We start from the raw sequence: 22491 nt of genomic DNA, 5'->3' as shown, positions 1-22491 counted from the left end.
ATTCATTGAAGGTAACACACACACACAACTCACCGTTGGTAGGACCCATGAAGTTGATTTTTTTTTTTACGAAAATGCCACTATACTCATTTTTAATTTGGCCAAAAGTAGCTTTCATTTTCTATATTCAGGGTTTGTTTGAATACCACTTATTATTAAAAACTGAAAACACTGTAGCAAAATAATTTTTAAATGTGTAAATAGTGCCGTGGGCCCAGTTTTGAAATTACTTTTCTTATAAAAAAAAAAAAAGTACTTGCGGGTCCCGTGAACAGTGCACGAGACCCACCATTGTTTCAGCTAAACACTAGAACGCACGGAAACGTGTATTCCAAACGCACACTAAAACCCACTTTTTTGGATATTGAACATGAAAGATGAAAAACTAAATAGCCAAACTAGTTTTTTAATTATGGGTCCTATGAAAAACTAAAAATAAAAATAAAATACACCCCTTTTTTACTTGAACCAAATAGCCTCTTAAGAACTTAACTTGTTTAAGCCCACCTCATTAGAAGACAACATACTAGTTGGGCATATAGGAAACTCAAAAACCAGCCCATTTCACTAAAAATCAGGACTTGCCAGGTGATTAAGCACTATCTTGTTCCCTTACTACATCAAGATCACCTGCTTCATTTGAAAAGCAAAACCTATCTTCCCTAAACCAAAAAAAAAAGACCAATGGGCTTGCAAAATATCTGGAGCCCCTTTTTCTTGGTCACCTTGGGTCCGAGGCTTGGATTACATTCTATAAAAGCCTGATGACTATAATTGGGCCCTTTTGTAACTGTTTCTGTTCAATGTTAGGCCCATTAGTAGAGAAATAATAAGCCTGAGATATATAAGCAATGCCGAAATCGAATCCAGAGCCCTCTCAGATTCAAAAAAGTGATCGTACGAGTACACAAATGCACACGTAAAAGAAGGGAATCCATGATGATGATCATCATGACCTATCATACATTATACCCACCAACAGGGACCAAAACCTCTCTTCCCTAGACAGAAGAAATGATTACCCACCGCATCCCATACCCTTGGTTTTGACGAACCTAATCATTATAATCGAAAACCTTTCCCAATTACCTCAACTTTAGCTTCTCTGTATCATCATGACTATTATCTTTACCAAGTTGTCCACCTCTCTCGCTCAAAATTACTTTCCTACCATCTTGACTCAATTCCAAGATAGCCTAAGATCATTAAATAGAAATTCATGGCTAACCAGTGAGCCTACAACTGGGGAATTAATGAGTTTAATTAGATTCCTTTAACACCTATACCAATCGTATACCAAATACCAATATAAGCTTAAATTTTGAGCATAATGCATTCATAACCAAATGGTATAGTCGGACCAACAATTAAACTTAAGCTTGCTTTGTTGATTACCATTCTCTAGAAGCTAATTCATCACGCTCTTATCTTATCTACCAAACCCATCCAAACGATAGAAAGGAATCAAAACCATGAAAAACCAAGTTAATAATTTTTTTTTTCTTGTATAATGTTTAACCTAACATTAAAGGAAAACAATGTCCAAGTGCTACGTTGAAGCAACATTATGATTCATGTCTCTGCCTTCACTGAAAACGGTAGTTGTCACATCATTCGCCGCATGACTTTCGGATTGGAGTTTGTATATAATGGGTGTATGACAGTTTGGTTGTAACCGTTAATTAGGTAGTGAAAGGTTCTAGAGAAATTTTCAGTTCAATCACATGCTTTACCTCTGAGTGTACGAATAGATTTATACGGAACAAAACATAAAAAGCAAATAAATAGTTTTTAGGAAATAAATTTATAGTAAAATATTTTTGAAAGTGTTGTATTCATGATTGTTGTCACTGTCTCACTGAAGGAAGTAATCAATCCATGGAGGAATATGATATACAACCCACTCAAGAATTGCACGGTTGAATCACTCAGTCCCACTCAAGAATTTTCTTGATAGTGCTTGATAATGTTTCTACTTTCTAACAAATGCGAGAAACATGTATGTTGTTGTTGTTGTTTATTTTTTATTTTTTGAGAGGAACATGTATGTTGTTTTGGCCGTGAAGAATAGGCAGATAAGAGTGTTTCCATTACTCAAATATTGTTGGTGGTGTTAATGTATTTCCTTCATTATTTTTAATTTTTTCACTTAAGTATGAAAATGACACCTTGGCTTCCCAACATCATTGCTGGGCCTCGTAGAGATCTAAAAAATAAGTTAATAGAGATGGTAAGAAACTCATTACTATTTTATTTTATGTCTTTTATAACCTATCTGTTTTAGTATATTTTAAAAAATTATGATTAAATGAATTATCTGTTTTTTTATATATTTTTTAATAAATACATTGTGATCATATAAAATTAAGCATACCACAAGAAACAATTCTCTCGATCATGCCCTTTATGTGTGTGTGTATATATATATATAAATATGTTAAAATAACATTTTGTCTTGTTATAGATGTCAAAACAAATATTTAAAAAAATAACCAAAAAAGAAAAAAGAAAAAAATAGTAATTGAAGGGGGAAAAGAGTAAATTGGGTAAAATACTATTTTGGTTTCTAAACTTCATTAAAATTGTTTTCGTCCCTAAACTTTAAAAGTTTTTTTTTCATCCCTAAACTTTGTAAATGACTTTTTGAATGGTATAGAGACAAAAATAATGATGAAAAAAGAACTCTTTCAATAGTTTAGGGATAAAAAACAAACTTTTAGTAAAATTGAAGAACATAAATGAAATATTTTCAATAATTTAAAGATGAAATATGAACTTTCTAATAGTTTAGGAATGAAAAATGAATTTCTTAAAGTTTAGGGATGAAAAACAAACTTTTGCTAAAATTTAGAAAATAAAATAGTATTTTACCCTAATAAATTTAACAGAAGGATGCTTTTCTTTTCAAGTTTTCCTCACATATTCGGGTGAATGATTTTTTGTGGGCCTATGTAGAAAATCTCTACCCAACCCCGCTCCATCATCCCTCGTTTTCAACACATCAAACAAACAAAAACTTCACTTTTCCGTTCAACCTTTTTCCATTCTTCAAGTTTTCCCCCAATCAAATCGTATATACTATAAAAGTTGAGTTTTGAAAGTTGCGCTTGTAACAAGTGACTACACTCACTCTCCTTACACCAAATGGCTAAATTTCATTTAAGACTTTGGTAAATTATGTAATTCTCTTATAATTTGTGATGGTTTAAAATAAATCCTAAATTAAAAAAATAATTAAGACATTAAAATTTTTAAACCTTTTCAATTCCCACTTTCAATGAGTCACTATTAGCTAACTGTGACTAAAATTTAATAAACGCAACAAAATATTCATGGTAAAAGTATGAGACTTCTGGTACCCTTTCAATCATTTAGTTATGAATAAAGTTTCTCTCCAAATTAGTTTAGAGAGAAACTCTACAAACTCATCATAGATATTTATATTGAATGTGAATTTTGAAAATTTAACCATTAGATTGTATATTCTTATTACATTCTTAATGCTTACAAAATTTCAAGAAAATCAAAGATCAACTGCTATGTCATTAAATAAATGTTATAATTTCATATTTTTGTAATTTAAAGTTGTAGATAAAAAATAAGTTAATTGATCAAATAGTAAATAATATCCGATTTGAGCGAAATTTGATATGCATATTAAGAATATAGGGAACATGAAATTAAACAGTTAGATTTTCAAAATTCACAAAATATATATATATATATATGAGAAGTTTGAAGAGTTTTTAGTTTGGAGAGAAACTTTGTTCTTTAGTTATTGCCACAAAAATATTAATAATATAAAAGTTTAATTTTATATCATATATTATATAATAAAAGTTATGTTTAATATATTGTCATTACATAATGTGAAAATAAATTGCCAATATTTCAAAAGAATTTGAAAAATTACTACTGTAGTGGTATTGAGCCTAGAGGTCTATTACACATTTTTTATAATGGACCTAAGACCCAAGCCAAGGACTAAAAGTGTCCGAGAGGGTGGTAACGTTGTCAAAAGGGACCATATTAATGAACAAAAAAGTAAATTTAGATCATAAACGACTTAAAGGGTCGTGACGAAAATAAGTGTCATCTCGGCTGACTGAGACCGTAGTCCGTAGAGATGGTCTGCTATCCGAAGAAACATCACAGGAATACTTAATTGCTACAGATAAGCACTATGGAAGCTCAAGGCATGGAAGGATCATAAAATATCCAAGGAAAAAGCTGCTACCTCCACATTGAATGTGTTGCAACTAACTCCCGAACCGCATTAACGTGGAGGTGATACCTGAACAGTGGATTTCAGCCTTACAACTACTACATGAAGACTTATGGGAGGTGTTGATGAGACAAGTATTAAGATCAGCCATCTCGCATGCATGTGGAAGATAGGGACGAAAAGGAGAAGCAGTATAAAAAGAAAGGGAAATAGCGAGAAAAAATGGAGGATTGGAAAAGTAAGGGAAAAACACTATACCCATCTAGAATAAAACTTGTAACTCTCTTTAAGATCATTATACAATAACTAATTTCCTCGGATATTAACGAGGATGTTTATTGCTCATTCTATAATCGTTCATCTTCAGTCTTTCACCATCAATCTTCTCAATTTGTTGTTTGATTAACTAAAGCTCAATTTTCTAACTCATCTCTCTACAAATTCATTGTTTTGGATTTTTTTGGGCCTAAGTCCGTTCACACATTTGGCCTAGGAATCCAAACTGGTCCTTACAACTACTATGATTAAAACTCTAATGCCAAAAGTTGTTAGAATTTCTATTATTTATTTTAAATTACTTTATAATCTATTGTAATATTTGAATTTTATAAAAACTTGAGTTTATATAATATGTATTTGTAAAATAACTTAAAATAATTTTTGTTATTTTATTTTTAATATCTATTTTTTTAATTAATTTTAATGATATTGTACAAATTTTTTTCTTCAATTTACTTATATTTTTTAGTTAAATAGTACATCGCACTGGAATAATATTTTTTTTATAGATAAGATTTTAACATATGACATCCACTTCATGATGATTGCTCTTATTATCAGGCTAAGACATTAATTAATTTTTGATGAATATATTAACCAATATTTTGATCAAATTACTTGATTTATAAATTTTTCAAAAAGTTAAAAAAAAAAAACCTAAAAAGAAAAATAGAGGAAAGATTAATGATAGGTACTAGTTGGAGGGCAATAATTAGAAATGAGTAGAAAAACTCAAAAAAGGCATGAGTAGGTACTTCCGTAATTCTAACAAAATCATGATAAAATGGAAAAAAAAAAAGGTAGTGGGACAATCATGCCGTGTGCGTGGAATAAGGATGAGAAAGAAAGTGCCTGGAGAGATGTAACCTCAGCCGTTGATTTTCAAAAGCAAAGGTCGTTCAAAAAGGCGTACGAGTCTTCTTGACCATAATAAAGCTTCCGTTCACACACGTGGAACGGAATTGCAGAATTTTTGAGTAAATATTCCGCTTTACGTGGGGTATCAAAGACGACAACGTGATGAATTGTCAATTTTACTTTTATAGCCAAAGTAGCCATCTACTTAACCCGATTGCCCATTTTCAGCTGGACCTTATCAACTACTTTACAATGTGTTTTGTCTTGTTGGTTAGTTTCATGTAACAAAATTAGTAAAAATTGGTTGAGATTTATGTATTTGAGCTATTTTAGAACAGTTGGTTGGTGAAGATTTTGAAGAACATGATGATGCTCACTCAAGATAAATCATTTCTTCTTGAACTAGATTTAGATGGTTCCCAAAATTCTCACTACATATTCATTCAAGCGAAATTGCAACAAATGGTAAACTAACTTTAACGACCTGAGGACTTAACCTAATTATTTTTAAATATATATATATATATAAAATTAACCATTGCTTCCTTAATCTTAAATCGTTGATTCCTTGAAACTATAGAGTTAGTTTGTTGACAACAAATATTGACAACAGACAATATTTGTTCCTGAAGGAAGTTTATGTAGAAGGGTTTCAAAGACTTTCAGGCCAATACAATGAGAATGCAAGTGAGTCTGTTGTTGATGTTGCAATAGAGAAAATAGATATGCAAAGACTTCGTGAGTAAGTTATTGCAATTGTTTATTTTATAATTTTATGGATTCTTTACTGGGTTGGATTCCTTAATATAGTTCATGAATTCATTTGTTACCAAATCTTTGTGTCTTTTATTGCTTTTAGATTTGGTGTTGAAATACTTGTGTTAAAATACTTGTTTATGCTATCCATTGAAATAAATCATAAAATATTCAATCAATCCTTTTCTTTTTTGGGATACTTACAACAATAGAGAAAAATATTTGAATTACAGTTCTCAATCTAAAAGAGAATAGAAATACTATTAAGTTACGAGATTGTTTGGCCAATCAATTCACTTTTAAGTTATCTAAGATCTAAATAAGATTTTCAATAAACAATGTATATAAGGAAAATAAAAAATAAATTTTAAAGCATGTATAACTGACTTTGAAAATAAATAAATTTCTTAAATTAAAAGAAACATACTTATAATTCAACATAGATAAAAACACAGTAATCCATAAAATTTAACTTCTCATTAAAATATTAACGCATGGAGAGTTTTGATACAATTTTAAACAACATTATGAGTTGAAAAAAAAAAAAAAAACCTTTATGAAAAATTATTGTACATTAAAAGAGTGTTGAAACATGCCATCAAAATGTAGCATATATACTTTCTCAAAAAAAAAAAAATGTAGCATATATATATATATATTGTTATATATTATGGTTGTAATAATTTTTTCCCCTCAAATCTTAATCTCTTCATTTGAAGAAGAGTTGTTTAAAACGTTTAAATGCATAGGAAATTAAAGGAACTTAAAGTAATTGCTAACAACGATTAGGAATGCAGTCAATTCTCCTCTTTAGTATTCGACGGAAACCGGGTAACGGATACAAATCGAAAACCAAAACAGCCGACCCGCAATAAAACGAAGGGCAGTTGCGTAAAACTCATTACAAGGGGGAGAAAATGGAGTAAATATTTATTAGTAGAAGTTAAGAACCAAAGCAAAGCGAAGGCAAAGGAGAATGTTGCGTGCGGGTGAGTGTAATTACAAAGTTACTTACTACCATCACTCACAAAAAAAACACTTATCGACTGGGGTTTGTTCTGACGTGGCAAAAGGAGAGTGGGTGAGACTGAGAGAGAAAGAGAGTTTGCCTTTTCTTATAATTTATAACAGTGAGGAAGAAGGTGAGAGAATCGGGGGTGGGGTGGTTTGAGGGTTGGGGCATGGAAGGGCTGGCCATGCTGAGGCAGCTCATCGGTCAGCTTCAGGAGCTCTTGGAACTCTACGGCTCTCATCCTTCTTCTCTTGTTCTTCCTTCTCCTTTACTTTCTCCTCTTCCTCATCCACTTCATCTTCTTCAACCTCTGCCTCCTCCTCTTCTCTCTCAATTTCACTCTCACCATCAACACCAACAACAACACCACAGGTTCTTTTCTATCTCTCTAGATCTTTGTGAGCTTTTTGATTGGTCTGTACTCTGCACAGAAACCGTTTATGGTTTCATTTTCCTGTTTTTCTCATTCTGCTTGAGGTGTTATGCAGCTTCTGCTTAGGTATTCTGGTTTCTCTGATTTCTGTGTTTTATTTTCATTTTCTTTGTAAATTAAAGTGGTGGTGTTTTTATTTTCCTGTTTAGTTAGGTAAGTTAGGTTTTCTTTTCTCTTTTTGCAAGATTTGGGTCAATTTTTCAGAGGAACGAAAAAATTGAGTTATAATTTGTTCTGTATTTCCAATATATCTGTACGGTTATACTTATCCAATTATACAGATAATTTTTGCTCTGCTTCAAACACTTGCTTCTTTCTTATTTTTTCAGAAATTCATTATAGTGACATTTAATTTAAAAAAAAAAAAAAAAAAAATCCCCTTTCTGGGAAAAGAGGTGGGTTAAATGCGGCTCTTACATCTTAAGCAATGTTATGCTAGACTTTGTAGAGTTTTGAATACATCTTCATAACTTTTTTGACGCTTCTTTTCTTTGTTTGATAAATAAGTAATTATCCATTAAAAGAACATGAAATGCAACATAAATATGTGGAAATCATGCAAAGAGTCACCTCTGGAAAGAGGAAGTTAAGCTAAGATGTCAGAGGCTAGCTTAAATTGTTTAGATAGGTTGGGTAGACTGGTTTATGATATTCTATACATTAGGTAATGGCAATGAGAAATATACAGTATTTAGTTTCGGTTGTTTGATACTTAAGCTGGAGCATGTTTTTCTTCTTTTAGTACATACCCTTTTCGTACTAGTCATCCCTTCCCTCTCCTAACAAAGTTAAAACAATTAACAAGAAAGGAGAAGAATGTAAAAGCTTTTAAAGTGTTGGTTATGCTGATATTGTGACTTGGAAAACAGTCATGCACTAGTGAGTTATTGGACTGTACTTCAATCTGAGAACTTTGGAAGGAATAATGCTGTAATGTAGAAACAACTATAATCCATTAGTTACTTCATTCCATGATTACAAAATATTAATCCTATCAGAGATCAATATACTCATCTTTTATTGTTTAAATCAATTTTTGGTACTAAAAACTATACACACAACATTAGTTATGGATAGATAACATTCAATTAATGAAATTGATGAGTGTGTAAAAACAAAGAGAACTGTAATCTAACGGAGTTTTTTTCAAAATATTAATAATAAAATGAGTTATTGTAGTGTAACAAAAAGTTGCAACAAGTGTTACTTGATCCTAACCATATAAATATATTAAATTAAACATTTAGGACTATTCTACTAACAGTGGTAAAGCATCTAGTTACAAGTTGTCTGTACCACAATTTATGTGTAAGCTTGATGAATCCTCATTGCTCCTGGGTTGTGATTATGATTTGAAAATTTTTCTATGCAGACCTTACAATAACCTACCACTGCTGCACATGTTACATGGGTCATAAAGTATTGATTAAATTTGTTAAAATAATTTTGGGCTCCCTTCTAATTAAAAAGAAAAAAGTAGTCTACCATGTACAGGCTCTTGCTTACGGTTTAGGGGAGATGGTTGGTAGATAATTTACCCCAAATTTAGAGAGAGGCTGATTTTGGCTTTGAACTGCAAATTACTGGGTGGAGGGCACTTGCCATCGCACAAATCTGACCTCTAGGCTCCTTTCTAATTTAAAAATTGAAAATAAGATTATGATATTTCTGCTACCTAGACATATATGAGCCAGATCTCACTAGATATCATTGAAATTTTCTTTGGCTGGCAATTGTGTTGATAAAATGCTTGGAGATGTTGGCTTGGTCAGAATGTTATCTTAGGAGCCTTAGTTGAAGTAGGCCAGGGTCTGATGAAAAGTGTGAAAACATGATATTAGGTGAAATTATGGTATGACTCACTAAAATTTAAGATTTCTAGGTTTTATTGGTAAATTCTAATTCATGTCTAACCACAACCTACTCCCCATCCCATTCTTATGGAAGAAAATGTTGTTTGAGCAAAGCCATCAGTATTCTAGCAAGATCTTACTCCAAAGGGTTGCCTGTATTGGGATGTGAAGTCCATAAACATCTTTAGAATTCTGAATGGACTTCTATAGAATCATAATAAGGTTAAAGCAACTGGTAACTAACTACTTACCACTAAAATTAATTCAAATATTTAACACCATTTAATCTCCTCCTTAATATGCTCAATCTGTTGTCAGTAGCTACGTTGCTGTAGGAAACATGAGAGAAAGGAAGGGAAAGGGAGAGAGGGGTTGATTGGTTTGAAGGAATGGGAGAGAAAGGAAAATGCATTGGAGGTCCCACTTCAAAGAAAATTTGAAAAAATACTTTTTCTTCCTTTTATTCTTTCCCTTTACTCTGGTCAGCCTGGAGGGAAAGAGAATCCCTCTATCTCCCTTCTCCCTTCTTTCCACCCAATAAAAACAAACATCCTTCCCTCCCTCATTTGGTGAATGCAGGATTCTTGCATGTAAAAGGCTCAAGATGTCATATGCGTTTCACAATTTGATTCATGAACATATTCCTAGTGACAAGCAATGTTATTAAAGTGATTTGTGACATAAGTTTTTACTTGTTGATGAATCAGTTGTGAATGTTTACCCAATTATATTTATATAGTTACTTAAAAGTTCCTTTTTTTTTGTGGGGTGGGGGGGGGGGGGNAGAGTTTTGAATACATCTTCATAACTTTTTTGACGCTTCTTTTCTTTGTTTGATAAATAAGTAATTATCCATTAAAAGAACATGAAATGCAACATAAATATGTGGAAATCATGCAAAGAGTCACCTCTGGAAAGAGGAAGTTAAGCTAAGATGTCAGAGGCTAGCTTAAATTGTTTAGATAGGTTGGGTAGACTGGTTTATGATATTCTATACATTAGGTAATGGCAATGAGAAATATACAGTATTTAGTTTCGGTTGTTTGATACTTAAGCTGGAGCATGTTTTTCTTCTTTTAGTACATACCCTTTTCGTACTAGTCATCCCTTCCCTCTCCTAACAAAGTTAAAACAATTAACAAGAAAGGAGAAGAATGTAAAAGCTTTTAAAGTGTTGGTTATGCTGATATTGTGACTTGGAAAACAGTCATGCACTAGTGAGTTATTGGACTGTACTTCAATCTGAGAACTTTGGAAGGAATAATGCTGTAATGTAGAAACAACTATAATCCATTAGTTACTTGGTCTAAATGAACTTTGTCTTTTGCTTCACTATTTATATAAAGCGATAGTATGCATGCTCAGACGCTGTACATGTCCTCATAGCCAAAATTGTAGTCAATATTCAGTAAACTATCCAACAGTTTCTGTTTCTAGGATTTTAATGAACTGATTCATACTTTTGCATTATGAGTATATTATTTGGTAAAATTTGCTTATTGAAGGATAAAGTGACAAATTCTGATGTGTTCCACCAACAATATAGTTGGAATTTTGATAATGGGTTGTCATATGTATTGTAAGTTGATGTTGTTGACATGTATGATGTATCCCAATACCTGATCTTTTAGTTTTTACTTCTTAGATTCATTGTAGTTTTTGAAGTGGGTTTAGTTTATATTAATATCAAAGTTTAATTCTCGAGTACAAGAGACCTGTTTTGTCTGCTTCCTTTCTGTTCTTTGCAAAATTCAACATCAAAGTTTAAGTCTGAGTTTGTCTGCTTCCTTTAGAAACTTCGCAACAAGAGACCTGTTTGCAGTACTTGAGAGTGGGTCATTTATCAACAGCAAAATTTTAGTCTGACTTTGTCTGCTTCCTGTCTGTTCTTTGCAAATTCACCCCTTGCATCTAGGACATTTAGAGTTGAGGCTAGTCACTAGTGATGGTTCTCCAATACAGAGACTAGGTCCTATAGAGTTAGTTGCTCATAAACATTTAGGAACATACTCTTAACTGTTCTATGCTTTGTATACATCGTGGAGATGCAGATCAGCAGAGCTGAAACATGATATTGCAGGCTTCTTTGTTTTTAAATGTTTATCTATATATAATATGTATTGGGTTGGGTTCAAGCGCTTGGTAACACTTTTTTCAATGTTACACCATTCAAGAACTTTCTATATTGAATGTGTTTTTGCATTACATTGTATCTTTATGCACTCCATGATTGCCAAATATCTAGATGATTAGAGATCAATAACTATCTCATCTATAAAATGCTTAAATTTCAATTTTTTTTGGTACTGCAAAACTATACACACAACATTAGTTTATGGATCAGATACCAATTAAAATGAAATTTGATGTGCATGTCAAGAACAAAGAGAACTTGTGATCTAACGGCAGTATTTTCAAAATATTAATCCAATAATGAGTTATTGTGTGGTGTAATATTGACAAAATGTTGCAACAAGTGTTACTTGATCTCAACCCATATACAATATATTAAAAAAATAAACATTTAGGAACTATATCTACTAACAGTGGTACAAGGCATCTAGTTACAATTGTCTATTAATATTTTTTCTTTAATTTTATAATGTGCAGCATGATAAGTATTAAACTTGCACAAGTTGCGTGGAAGTGGTTGTTATAACTAACATCCTGGGCTGTGATTATGATTTGAAAATTGTTTCTATGCAGACCTTACAAATAGCCTACCACTGCCTGCAACATGTTACATGGGTCATAAAGTATATGATTAAATTTGTTTAAGATATATTTTGGGCTCCCTTCTAATTAAAAAGAAAACAAAATGTAGTCGTACCCAGTCTACAATGCTCTTGCTTACGGGGTTTAGGGGAGATGGTTGATAGGTAAATTTACCCCCAATTTTAGAGGTTGATTATTGGCCATTTGGCCTTCAACTTGCAATATCACTTGGGTGGAGGGCACTTGCCATCGCACTAAAATCTGACCTCTAGGCTCCTTTCTAATTTAACAATTGAAAATAAGATTATGATATTTCTGCTACCGTAGTCTAATATTGCGCTAGATCTCACTAGATACCATAATTTGAAAATTTTCTTTGGCTTTGCAATTGCTGCTGTTTGATAAAATGTCCTGGGAGATGTTGGCCTGGTCAGAATGTTATCTTAGGAGCCTTAGTTGAAGTTGAGCCAAGGGTCTGATGAAGAGTGTGGAAAACAATGATATTAGGTGAAACTATGGCCTGAGCTCAACTAAAATTTAAGATTTCTAGCAGTATTTGTTTATTGGTAAACTTCATGCTCAACCACAACCTCACTCCCCATCCCATTCTTATGGAAGAATTAAGTGTCATTTGAGCCAAAGCACACTGGTAAATTCTAGCAAGATCTTACTTCCATAATGGTTGATCTGTATTGTGGATGTGAAGTCCATTAGAAACCTTTTGTAGACTTCTGATAGGGACTTCTATAGAATCAATAATGAGATTAAAGCAACTGGTAACTAACTACTTTACCACTAATATTAATTCAAATATTTTAGCACCACTATATTTTCTCCTTAATATGCTCCAAGCTATTGTAATCAGCTGCTAGTAGGAAACATAAGAGAGAAGGGAAAGGAAAGGGAGAAGGTTTGACATAGGATAAATTGGAGAATTTTCTTGTGGGTAGGTTTGAGGCTAGAAAAATTTGTGGATCTAGGGTTAGACTTTAGAAAGGGTTATGTGGTTTGTGTTTGGAATTAAAATATGGGCTGGTGAGTTATTTGATGGCTATTTGGTAGAAGAAAATATGTGTGTAGGGTTTTAGGGTGAGTGATAGCCTAGTGTTGTCCTCTATGATGCTCGGTGTCTGGGGTTCAAACCCCACCTCCCCTCTCCCCCACTATTACCCAAAAGGGGGGGGGGATGGGGGGTTGCTAGGTTGTTTCCACTATTTTGCGTGTCTTGACACCATTTTCATTTGGCTTCACATATGTGCTGTAGTTGACGTTCCCTTTCATTTTCCATGGTGGTCTTTTTTTGAAGTGTGTCAATATATGTCTTCTCCCTTCAACCTAATTTTATTCCAATCTTGGATTTAATTACATGTTGCAATCAATGTAGTGATTTTCATGAGCTACTAAATGCTAGCGCTCTATTTTACTTTTCATATAAATAACAGTTATTGTAGTGAGTACATGGTCCATTCATGGCCTTGTTCTCTTTCTACTTGAGTAATGGTATTTAGATAAGGACAAGTGAAGAAAAATAGCTTGATATTAATGACTTTAAGTTGAATTTGGTGTTTAAATTCAGTCTCCTTGAGGTATCAGCTTCGAAAATTTTAATTCATTATATCTACCCTTATGTTTTCCTTACCTTTCCTTTTCCTTCAGATTATGAAGACATTTAATACATTCATTTCCCTGAAAGTTCTTGCAAATATTGCCTGAACAAATAGCACAGGCTTTGATGTATCTCAACATGTTTAAAGTGATTGGTCTTTAATATGTTATGCATTTTCCAGTGTTCTGATTAAACATTTCATTGGCCTTCATGTGCCTATGTTTTCTTTAAAAATTTTCTATGTTGTTTTTTGGTCACATACTTTTGCAATGGTAGCGGCAGAGTACCTCAAGTTGAAAATATATTGATAACAGATTTCCTTTCACACAGTTGGTGCGTCCTCAATGTCGATGATGGTTCTACAGATGATTACTACAGTCTTATAATGGCAGCTGGAAAATCTGGAAATTTCAAGATGTTGGAACCTTGCAAGCCTCCACATGCTAAGAAGCCTAGGAAGGAGAGGACCCGGGGCAAATCATCTGGGACTACCAATACAGCTGAGATTATGGAACAACAAATTTGGAAAGATTTTCCAGAAGACCTTTTTGAAGCTGTTATTGCAAGACTTCCCATTGCTACGTTTTTCCGCTTTCGCTCAGTTTGCCGGAAATGGAATTCCTTGCTGGACTCTCAAAGTTTTTCTCAACATTGTGCCCAAGTCCCACAAGGAAATCCCTGGTTTTATACCATTACCCATGAAAACGTAAATTCTGGAGCTATATATGACCCCTCCTCGAAGAAATGGCACCACCCCACCATTTCTTCTCTGCCCAACAAAATGATTGTTTTGCCAGTGGCTTCAGCAGGGGGTCTAGTGTGTTTTCTTGATATTGGTCACAGGAACTTTTATGTATGCAACCCTCTGACTCAATCATTTAAAGAGTTGCCCGCTAGGTCAGTCAAGGTTTGGTCTCGTGTTGCAGTGGGGATGACACTGAATGGGAATTCAACCTGCGGGGGCTACAAGATCCTGTGGGTGGGGTGTGATGGGGAGTTTGAAGTTTATGACTCGTTGAAGAACTCCTGGACCCGTCCAGGACACATGCCCTCGAGTATTAAGCTGCCACTATCCCTGAACTTTCGGTCACAGGCTGTTTCCATTGATGGCACGCTTTACTTCATGCGTTCAGATCCTGAAGGAATCGTGTCCTATGATATGGTTAATGGGGTTTGGAAGCAGTATATAATTCCTGCCCCACTACATCTGACTGACCACACACTCGCAGAGTGTGGAGGCCGGATCATGCTTGTGGGGTTACTGACGAAGAATGCAGCCACATGTGTTTGTATATGGGAGCTGCAGAAGATGACACTCTTGTGGAAGGAGGTTGACAGAATGCCAAACATATGGTGCTTGGAGTTTTATGGAAAGCACGTTAGGATGACTTGCTTGGGTAACAGAGGCTTGCTCATGCTGTCCTTGAGATCGAGACAAATGAATCGATTGGTTACTTATGATGTATCAAACAGGGAATGGCTGAAGGTTCCTGGATGTGTGGTGCCACGTGGGAGGAAGCGGCAGTGGATTGCATGTGGCACTGCATTTCACCCATGCCTGACTGCTATTGCGTGATTTGGCTTTTCTCTGTAATATATCAAACAGGGAATGGCTGAAGGTTCCTGGGTGTGTGGTACAAAGTGTGGGGAAGCAGCAGCAGCAGTGGCAGCAGATTGTGTCTGGCACTGCATTTAACCCTTGCCTGACTTCTACTGCTTGATTTGACTTTTCTCAGTTGCTGGAAGAATCGGCATGTCAGGGATGGGAATTTTCATTTCAGTACTGGTCTTATGCATGGTTGGCTGAAAGCTCTTGCGGCAAACTGTTTTAGCCAAATTTGCGTTGTTTTTTTAGTTAAGCAGATGATATCTTGGGTTGTATGATTAATCACATTTCCCCTCTCCATGTACAAACTAGACAAATAACTTTGGTTTCAGGAAACAGAGTTCAGAATGCCAATCGGTCCGCTGGATATGGGTGCGATAATCTCTGTTTAGTTTAAAGTGAAAATGAAACTATTTGTTTGTTTTGGTGCAAATTGTCTGCGGAGAAATCTATGAGAATGAGAACGATCATATATTGCCTGTTGTTTTATTTCGCTGCTGAGGCTGACTCTAGAAGGAAAATGCATTAGAGGACTCGGATTATGGTAATGGAATTAGATATTAGTCCATTTGAGGCTTGGAGAAAGTGGGAAAATCACAGAAACCTACTCCTATCCGGGCCTTGTACAATTTTTTAGCGTAGGTGGGGTGAAGTTTCTTATTCTGAGCTGAAGATAAGTGGGATTCAAAAACCTAAAGCTTTCTTCAGTTTTCTCAGCAGGCAGCAGCTAAGCAAAACAACATGTGTCTCTTCTCATGGATCGGGGATTTGAAAATCTTCAATGGTAACTAGATTTCACTCGACTCCCATCCAAATAATCGGATGATATGCATCAATATATTAATTGTAAGGCTTCATAGATGCAAGTTGCTTCCTCCATATTGACAAGCTGATATGCTTTAAAATTTAAACACCTAAATCACACAACCACTCAAATATTATGATGCTACTAAATTGAGAGCAGAGGTCAGAGAATTGAGATGATTTTTTTCTTCCTCAATTACCTAAATGATTTTGATGTGTGGAAATTGGAAACTATAAGGCTACCTAAACGAGGCGTGCTTACGAGAATCAATTATTGGACTTGGTTTAGGTCTAGTGCACTAGATCCGGTTAGATGGTGACACGTGTCTAAAAGTGAACACATGTCATCATCTCAACCGGTCTAATACTACTGGACATTGGACCTAAGCTTGACCCACAATTACTATCATGTAAGGAAATGGGCATGGGAGATGGCGCAAATTTTGATAGCAAAATTTCTGCCTTTTGATGACATTAAATAATTCTACTTAGTCTCTAATACTCGCACAAAAGAAATAACTAACAGTTTGTAAGAATCAAGAGCGCACAACAAACACCATTACATGAGAACACACTTTAACATTTATTACTATACCACAAGGTCTACAAAGTACAAGGTTCGCTACGGTCCCTTACACAAAATGCTCTTTTGGGATATGCCCTAATTAAAAGCAGCTACATACAAAATGCAATTTTCCTCATAGCACTATATCTCTAACCCATGCTATTGACAACCCCTAGTGTACGAAAACATATTCTACCTCAGCTTGTTCTCTCTCTCCCAACAGGTTTTAAGGATCATGCAATTATTCTTGTCAACTGTCCCCTGGACTTTTTGTACCAATCTGGAAACTGTCTTTGGGACACAAATATTTGCTGTCTTAGACTCTTAGAGCTTTTTTACACTGCATACCAACAAGGTTGTTTATACATAAAATTGCTTGGTAATCGTCCCACCACGCTATTCTACCAGTTTAACACGTTCCAATCTACCACAACGCAAACATAACTGGTAGCCCACACACTACTCATCAGCCTGCCTATGGCTAAGCCCACGCAAGGCTGCCAAGGCTCACCACTGCACATGTTGCCCACAACACAAAATAGTGTGCAACCTCCTGGGCCAAGACCAAGGATCCAACACACAATCACAAGGCCACCAATTTAGCCAACTCAATCAGGCACCATAACTTGTTGCTGCTCAAAGTACCTTTCTCAACCCATGGCAATTCCTCCTTCATGCCCATGGATTTATGTGCTTGGCATGGATACTAGGTGCCATCACATGAAGTCAGGACTGTATATGAACCGCGTGTAGTTAGAGCTGTATATGAACCGAACTTTTTATAAAAAATTTGGAATTAGCTCATGAAAAAGATTTGTTTATTTAGCAAATGAGTCAAGCTCAAGCCTAAGTTTAGGCTTGACAACAAACAAATAAACTCAAACATTATAATGTATTTGTGAACATGGTCGTGAGTATGAGGCTCGATTTAAATATATTTGATATTATATGTTTGTCCTATAAATAATCCATTTTATACTAAAAATTATGTAAGTTCATATAAGTATACAAGATTGATGAAACTACTTTTTATAAGTTCATAAACGAAAATCATTCTATTTAATTAACTCAAATAATATAATTTCAATTGTATTTTAATTACTAATTATTAGTATAGATTTGTGAATTGGTAAAAAAAAAAATTAGTCCTAACAGTTAAAGTACATGTAAAGGAATAAGTTAATCAGTAACTCGTGAACAAACTTGAACTTATTTAACAAGAAAATGAATCAAGATTGAACAAGCAATCTGACTGAGTAATGAGCTCAAACTTTGCTAATGTTCAAAATAAAATGAAATGAACAATTCAAAACTTTTAATATTTGACTCCGCTTGATTACAACTACCTAAAATCATTCCATTCCTATCAAGGATAAAGGGTCTTACACCAATGAGAGGCAACGTCATAACAATATGATTTTAAGTTTTTGAGCAACCATGCATCTCAACCTTAAAATGACTTATCATTGAGATCTCAACCTTAATATGAATTATTATTGATGCCGTCTAAAAAGTCCAGCACAACAATCTTTACTACTTGTCATGATGGTTTTAGTTAGTGGATAAAAATTAAATGATACAATTTTAACAAACTGTGGAAAATATTTCTGTTAATAACAAGGTTGTAAAATTTTCTCATCCTATCCACATCAAAAGCGACAAATTTTCGATATTCCTCGCATATTTCTAAAAATGCAAAATTTTACTTTCGAAAGCTTGACAATTTGATTTGAAAATCTTTATAGTTTACAAAGCTTGACACTGGGCATAAATCACCTATATAGTATATACTCCTTTGCATGGAATAGATAAATTAGTTAGGAGCATAATGAAGTCGAATATGATGTCATTTGGACATGAAAGAATTTTGAATGTCAAAAGCGATGGAATATAATGTCATCTCTCCAATGAATGGAAATGAATGTTTGTTCTTAAAATATTAGCCTTGTCTTTACTCATATGATTATACATTGAAGGAATAAGATATTAACCTTGTCTTTACTCATAAGATTATGTATTAAAGGAATAGGAATAGGATATTAACCTTGCCTTTACTCATAAGTTTATATATTTAAGGAATAGGATAGAATAATAAAACTGAGGAATATATGGAATAACCCCTGTGCAAGGTCTTCCCATTCATATAAGAAACAATATGAGATAATTTATAGTCAATACAACCTTGATAATGGGTTTCTTTTATTTAAACTTCTTGAGTACTTCACAACATGTGAGAAACCACAAGTCTAAATGTATCATCATTTCCTAGACAGCTAACAAAAAAAAAAGGTCAAAAGACATAACAGGAATTCATCTGCTGCCATATTTCAGATCAGGGTATGTTTATGCCATGCCTCCACTTGTTGCTGTTCTGATTATCTGAAAGAGAGCTGTTGCAATAATGATAAAGACGTCATAAGTAAACCTTCAATCAAATTTGCATAAGCAAAATGGAAAGACCCAAAATAAACTACTGGAATCCAAGCTCGAAAATGGGTTTTGCTATCAACTGTTTGCACTAGAGTTTCTGTCAAGTATCACTACTTCCACCTATGATGCTACCCATACAATGGAGGACGCCATGATTACAAAACCGTCTTTACAAAACAAACATGACAAACTATTCAATCCGTATAATGAGAAATTCCAATGCATTTGACTTGAATACAGGCTTTAGATTCCAAATAGATATCCCACCAATGCCCAAAAATTCAGACATTAGTAATTGTAAAAATAATCAAAACAGACTAGGTTGAAGCTCGATGCGCCACTCTAATGCAATGTGCTAATTATTCATATTTATCAAGCGCGTTATCAAGATAATTAAGAATGCACCTATGACGACATTGCAAGGTTCAATTATCAAATTTGTTATAAGAAAAGGCACAACCTTGAATAAATAGTTATAAAAGTTACCAAGGAAGGGGGAAATCTTACATGAGCCAATGACAACAAAAATGAAGAACCCGAGAAGAACAGGACCAACGGGGTAGTCCTTTCCCTTCTTTGCAGTTGTTTCAGGCACAGCTCCTCTCTTCATAATGTTCTTATCGAACCTCTCCACCTTCCTATCCGCAAGACGCCTCGACGTTGTCTGCGCGCACATACCACAAAACATTACAATTCCACCATCAAACTACTCAAATAAACAGCACTTAACAATATTTCGGTAACTAATTGGTGTCTGATAATAAAGAACTATCATCAACACCATCATCAGCACCAGCACCGGACGTCATAGATTAAAACTTTCTCAAGAAAAAAAAAAAAAAAAAAAACAATATTTTGGTGCGCGAACACAAATGAAATGCTCCGATTTCCTTTACATTCAAAAGAAAAATTATAACAAAATATATAGCACATAATTTCGCTTCAAAAACCCCAAATTCAGCTCGATAATTCTATATCTAGATTCCTAATTATAAAGGTGTGTGGCTATTCAGATTGAAACAGTGCCTATGAGATCTACGAAAACAAACATCAAAATGTGATATAAATTATAGAACCATATACTACATATTATATTAACAAAATTCTTCTTTCTTTATCTAAATATATCATAACAATGAAGACTATTCATAAATTATTTCAACATATTCACAGAACAACATTACAGATCTGATGCCTCACCAATCAAATCACTACCGTTCGTTCGGCTAGATCAGATCAATTGCAAGATCAAATTATCAAGAACAAGAACAGATCAAGAAAAATTACAATACTAACAACCGGAAACCGGAGATCAAAATAAATAATAACATTACAAAATAAGAAGAGAAGAGAGAGTGAAAAATTACCATGATTACAGGGAGATCCGGTGGCCGTGCGCGCGCCGGAGAATTACAGTAATGTCTTTTCCTTTCTCTTCTTTTGTGTTTTTCCTTTCCTTTCCTTTCCGGCGCGTTCGTTTGGTTTTCCTCTCTCCCTGCGCTCTCTTTTTATCTCTCTCGCAATCTGTGTTGTGAATCTACTTTTAGTATTTACGGTTTTTATATTTATAGCTGCCCGGAGATGAGAGATATTGTCGTGGTTGAGTATCACCACGTCACGTGGGACACGCGTCGGAGTTTAATTGGATGCTGAGATGCACGTAGACTTGATAGAGTCCATGTGGAAGTTGTTGGACCCGCGACGATGACAACACCAAATACTACCTTGTGTCTTGTGTGAGACGGAGACTGCGTCTTTTTTTTTTTTGGGTCGGTGTGCGTGACTGTGTCTTTTTAATCTTTTTATCTAGATTCTAGACACATTCAACTCCAAACTCCCAAACGCGTTTACAATTTTACTAGGCACCTACTTACCTCCTCAATATATTTTTTTTTTTTTTTTTTTTTGGGATCAATTTGGTCTTTTTTACCGCATCTTGTCACAATTTACTCCATAAAATTTAATGTGCGATATTAACATTTTTTTTTTTATAACGATCATTTAAAATTTTGGACTAAAATAAAATTAAGTCCAAATAATTGGATTTTAAATTTTGTAGATATATTTATCCTCTATTTCTTCCTATACTTTCCTAACAAGCCTAGGCTAGTAAATCTTACTCCCTCCGTCCCAATTTTTTTTATCTTGTTTGAAAAGTCAAATTTTTTAAGGGAACATCATTTATTGTCTTGTCTATCTTTTAAAAATGTATAAGTTTCCAAAACTATCCTTAAAAAAATTTATTAAAAAATTGAATTAGTAAATTAATAGGGGTATAATAGGAACATTAGTAAATTAATGACTTTTATTTTTAGAAATAGGACAATATTTTGGGATATCTCAAAATGGAATAGATGACAAAAAAAGGGACGGAGGGAGTAGTTGGTTAACTATGCAAAAGGATAATAATAAAAAAATGTCATTGGCTAATTAACTAATGAAAAAAAAAGGAGATGAATTTAGAAAAACAAGAAAATAAAGGGCCCATTTGGTGTATGTTTTTAAACACATGTTTTTAATTTTTAAACAACATTACACACATTTCTATACACTTTTTCATCCACACGTATTTCTAAAAAATACAAATAACGTTATTAGAACAACGTTACCAAACGGCTCCAAAGTTTTCTTCACATTTTAACTAAAATGAGAAATCATCATACTGACCATAATGAGTCCAAATTTATACCAAGTTGGAATAGGGAGGAGATTAGTACTTGTTAATTCTTTGAAATAGAATTTTCCAACCATTCTAATTGGAACTTAATGGAATTGACAACATTGCTCTAAATCCTCATCGGTGAAATTAGTAACTAACAAAAACTTCCTCAACCTATCAACTTACCCATAAAAAAAATTCCCCCCCAAAAAAAAAAAAAAAAAACATTGAAATCCACACAAGTGAACTCAATCACTTTTCAAAACCCCCGAGCCTATAAAAACCCTCATAACCAAAATCTACAAAACAATACTCTTAGTTAAGCTCTATACACTTATATGGGGAATTTTGGCATTTAACATTATTTTTGTAACATTTTAGTTAGTTGTCAAGTTTGTAAAACTATTTAGTAAACTGGCATCTCGAGACTCTGAAACTCGAGTTCAATGATCGAACAAAAGTTTTAGATACTCGAGTTCCAAGTGGTGGTAATCTAATATGGAAGAAAAAAATCTACGTGGAATTTGAGTCTCTAGAAAAAATATAAGACTCGAGTTCCTGCCGTTGGATAGGGCTATACTTCTCTAGATTTGTTCTCCAAATTTTCTTCTTCTTCAGAATCATGGTTTTAAAAACCAGGCCGAATCGGTCGATCTGATCGGTTCAATTGGGAACCGGCCTTCAATTCGG

The 22491-nt window shown here is 34.0% G+C and overlaps 2 protein-coding genes across 3 annotated transcripts; one reads left to right on the top strand and one right to left on the bottom strand.

Annotated features, from left to right (window-relative positions):
- Nucleotides 1–7088: 7088 nt before the first annotated feature.
- LOC112038124 (F-box only protein 6) lies at nt 7089–15776 on the top strand. The gene is made up of 2 exons (XM_024070943.2): nt 7089–7502; nt 14068–15776. Exons 1-2 carry the CDS (start codon nt 7300–7302, stop codon nt 15311–15313), a joined length of 1449 nt encoding a protein of 482 aa, XP_023926711.1. The 5' UTR covers nt 7089–7299; the 3' UTR covers nt 15314–15776.
- A 3034-nt stretch (nt 15777–18810) lies between these two features.
- On the bottom strand, nt 18811–20695 carry LOC112038132 (uncharacterized). 2 transcript variants are annotated; one of them, XM_024070950.2, is made up of 3 exons: nt 20510–20695; nt 19650–19806; nt 18811–19102 (listed from the first exon to the last, which is right to left on the bottom strand). In XM_024070950.2, the coding sequence occupies exons 1-3, from the start codon at nt 20510–20512 to the stop codon at nt 19056–19058; spliced, it is 207 nt and encodes a 68-aa protein (XP_023926718.1). In that variant the 5' UTR covers nt 20513–20695; the 3' UTR covers nt 18811–19055. The 2 variants fall into 2 exon arrangements, with proteins under 2 accessions (XP_023926718.1, XP_023926717.2); XM_024070949.2 differs by lacking the exon at nt 20510–20695 and having other exon boundaries at nt 19650–19845.
- Between the last annotated feature and the right edge of the window lie 1796 nt (nt 20696–22491).

Source organism: Quercus suber, unplaced genomic scaffold, assembly GCF_002906115.3.
Source record: "Quercus suber isolate HL8 unplaced genomic scaffold, Cork oak 2.0 scaffold_326, whole genome shotgun sequence".
NCBI classification, from domain to species: domain Eukaryota; kingdom Viridiplantae; phylum Streptophyta; class Magnoliopsida; order Fagales; family Fagaceae; genus Quercus; species Quercus suber.
This window is presented reverse-complemented; position numbering and strand designations above follow the sequence as displayed.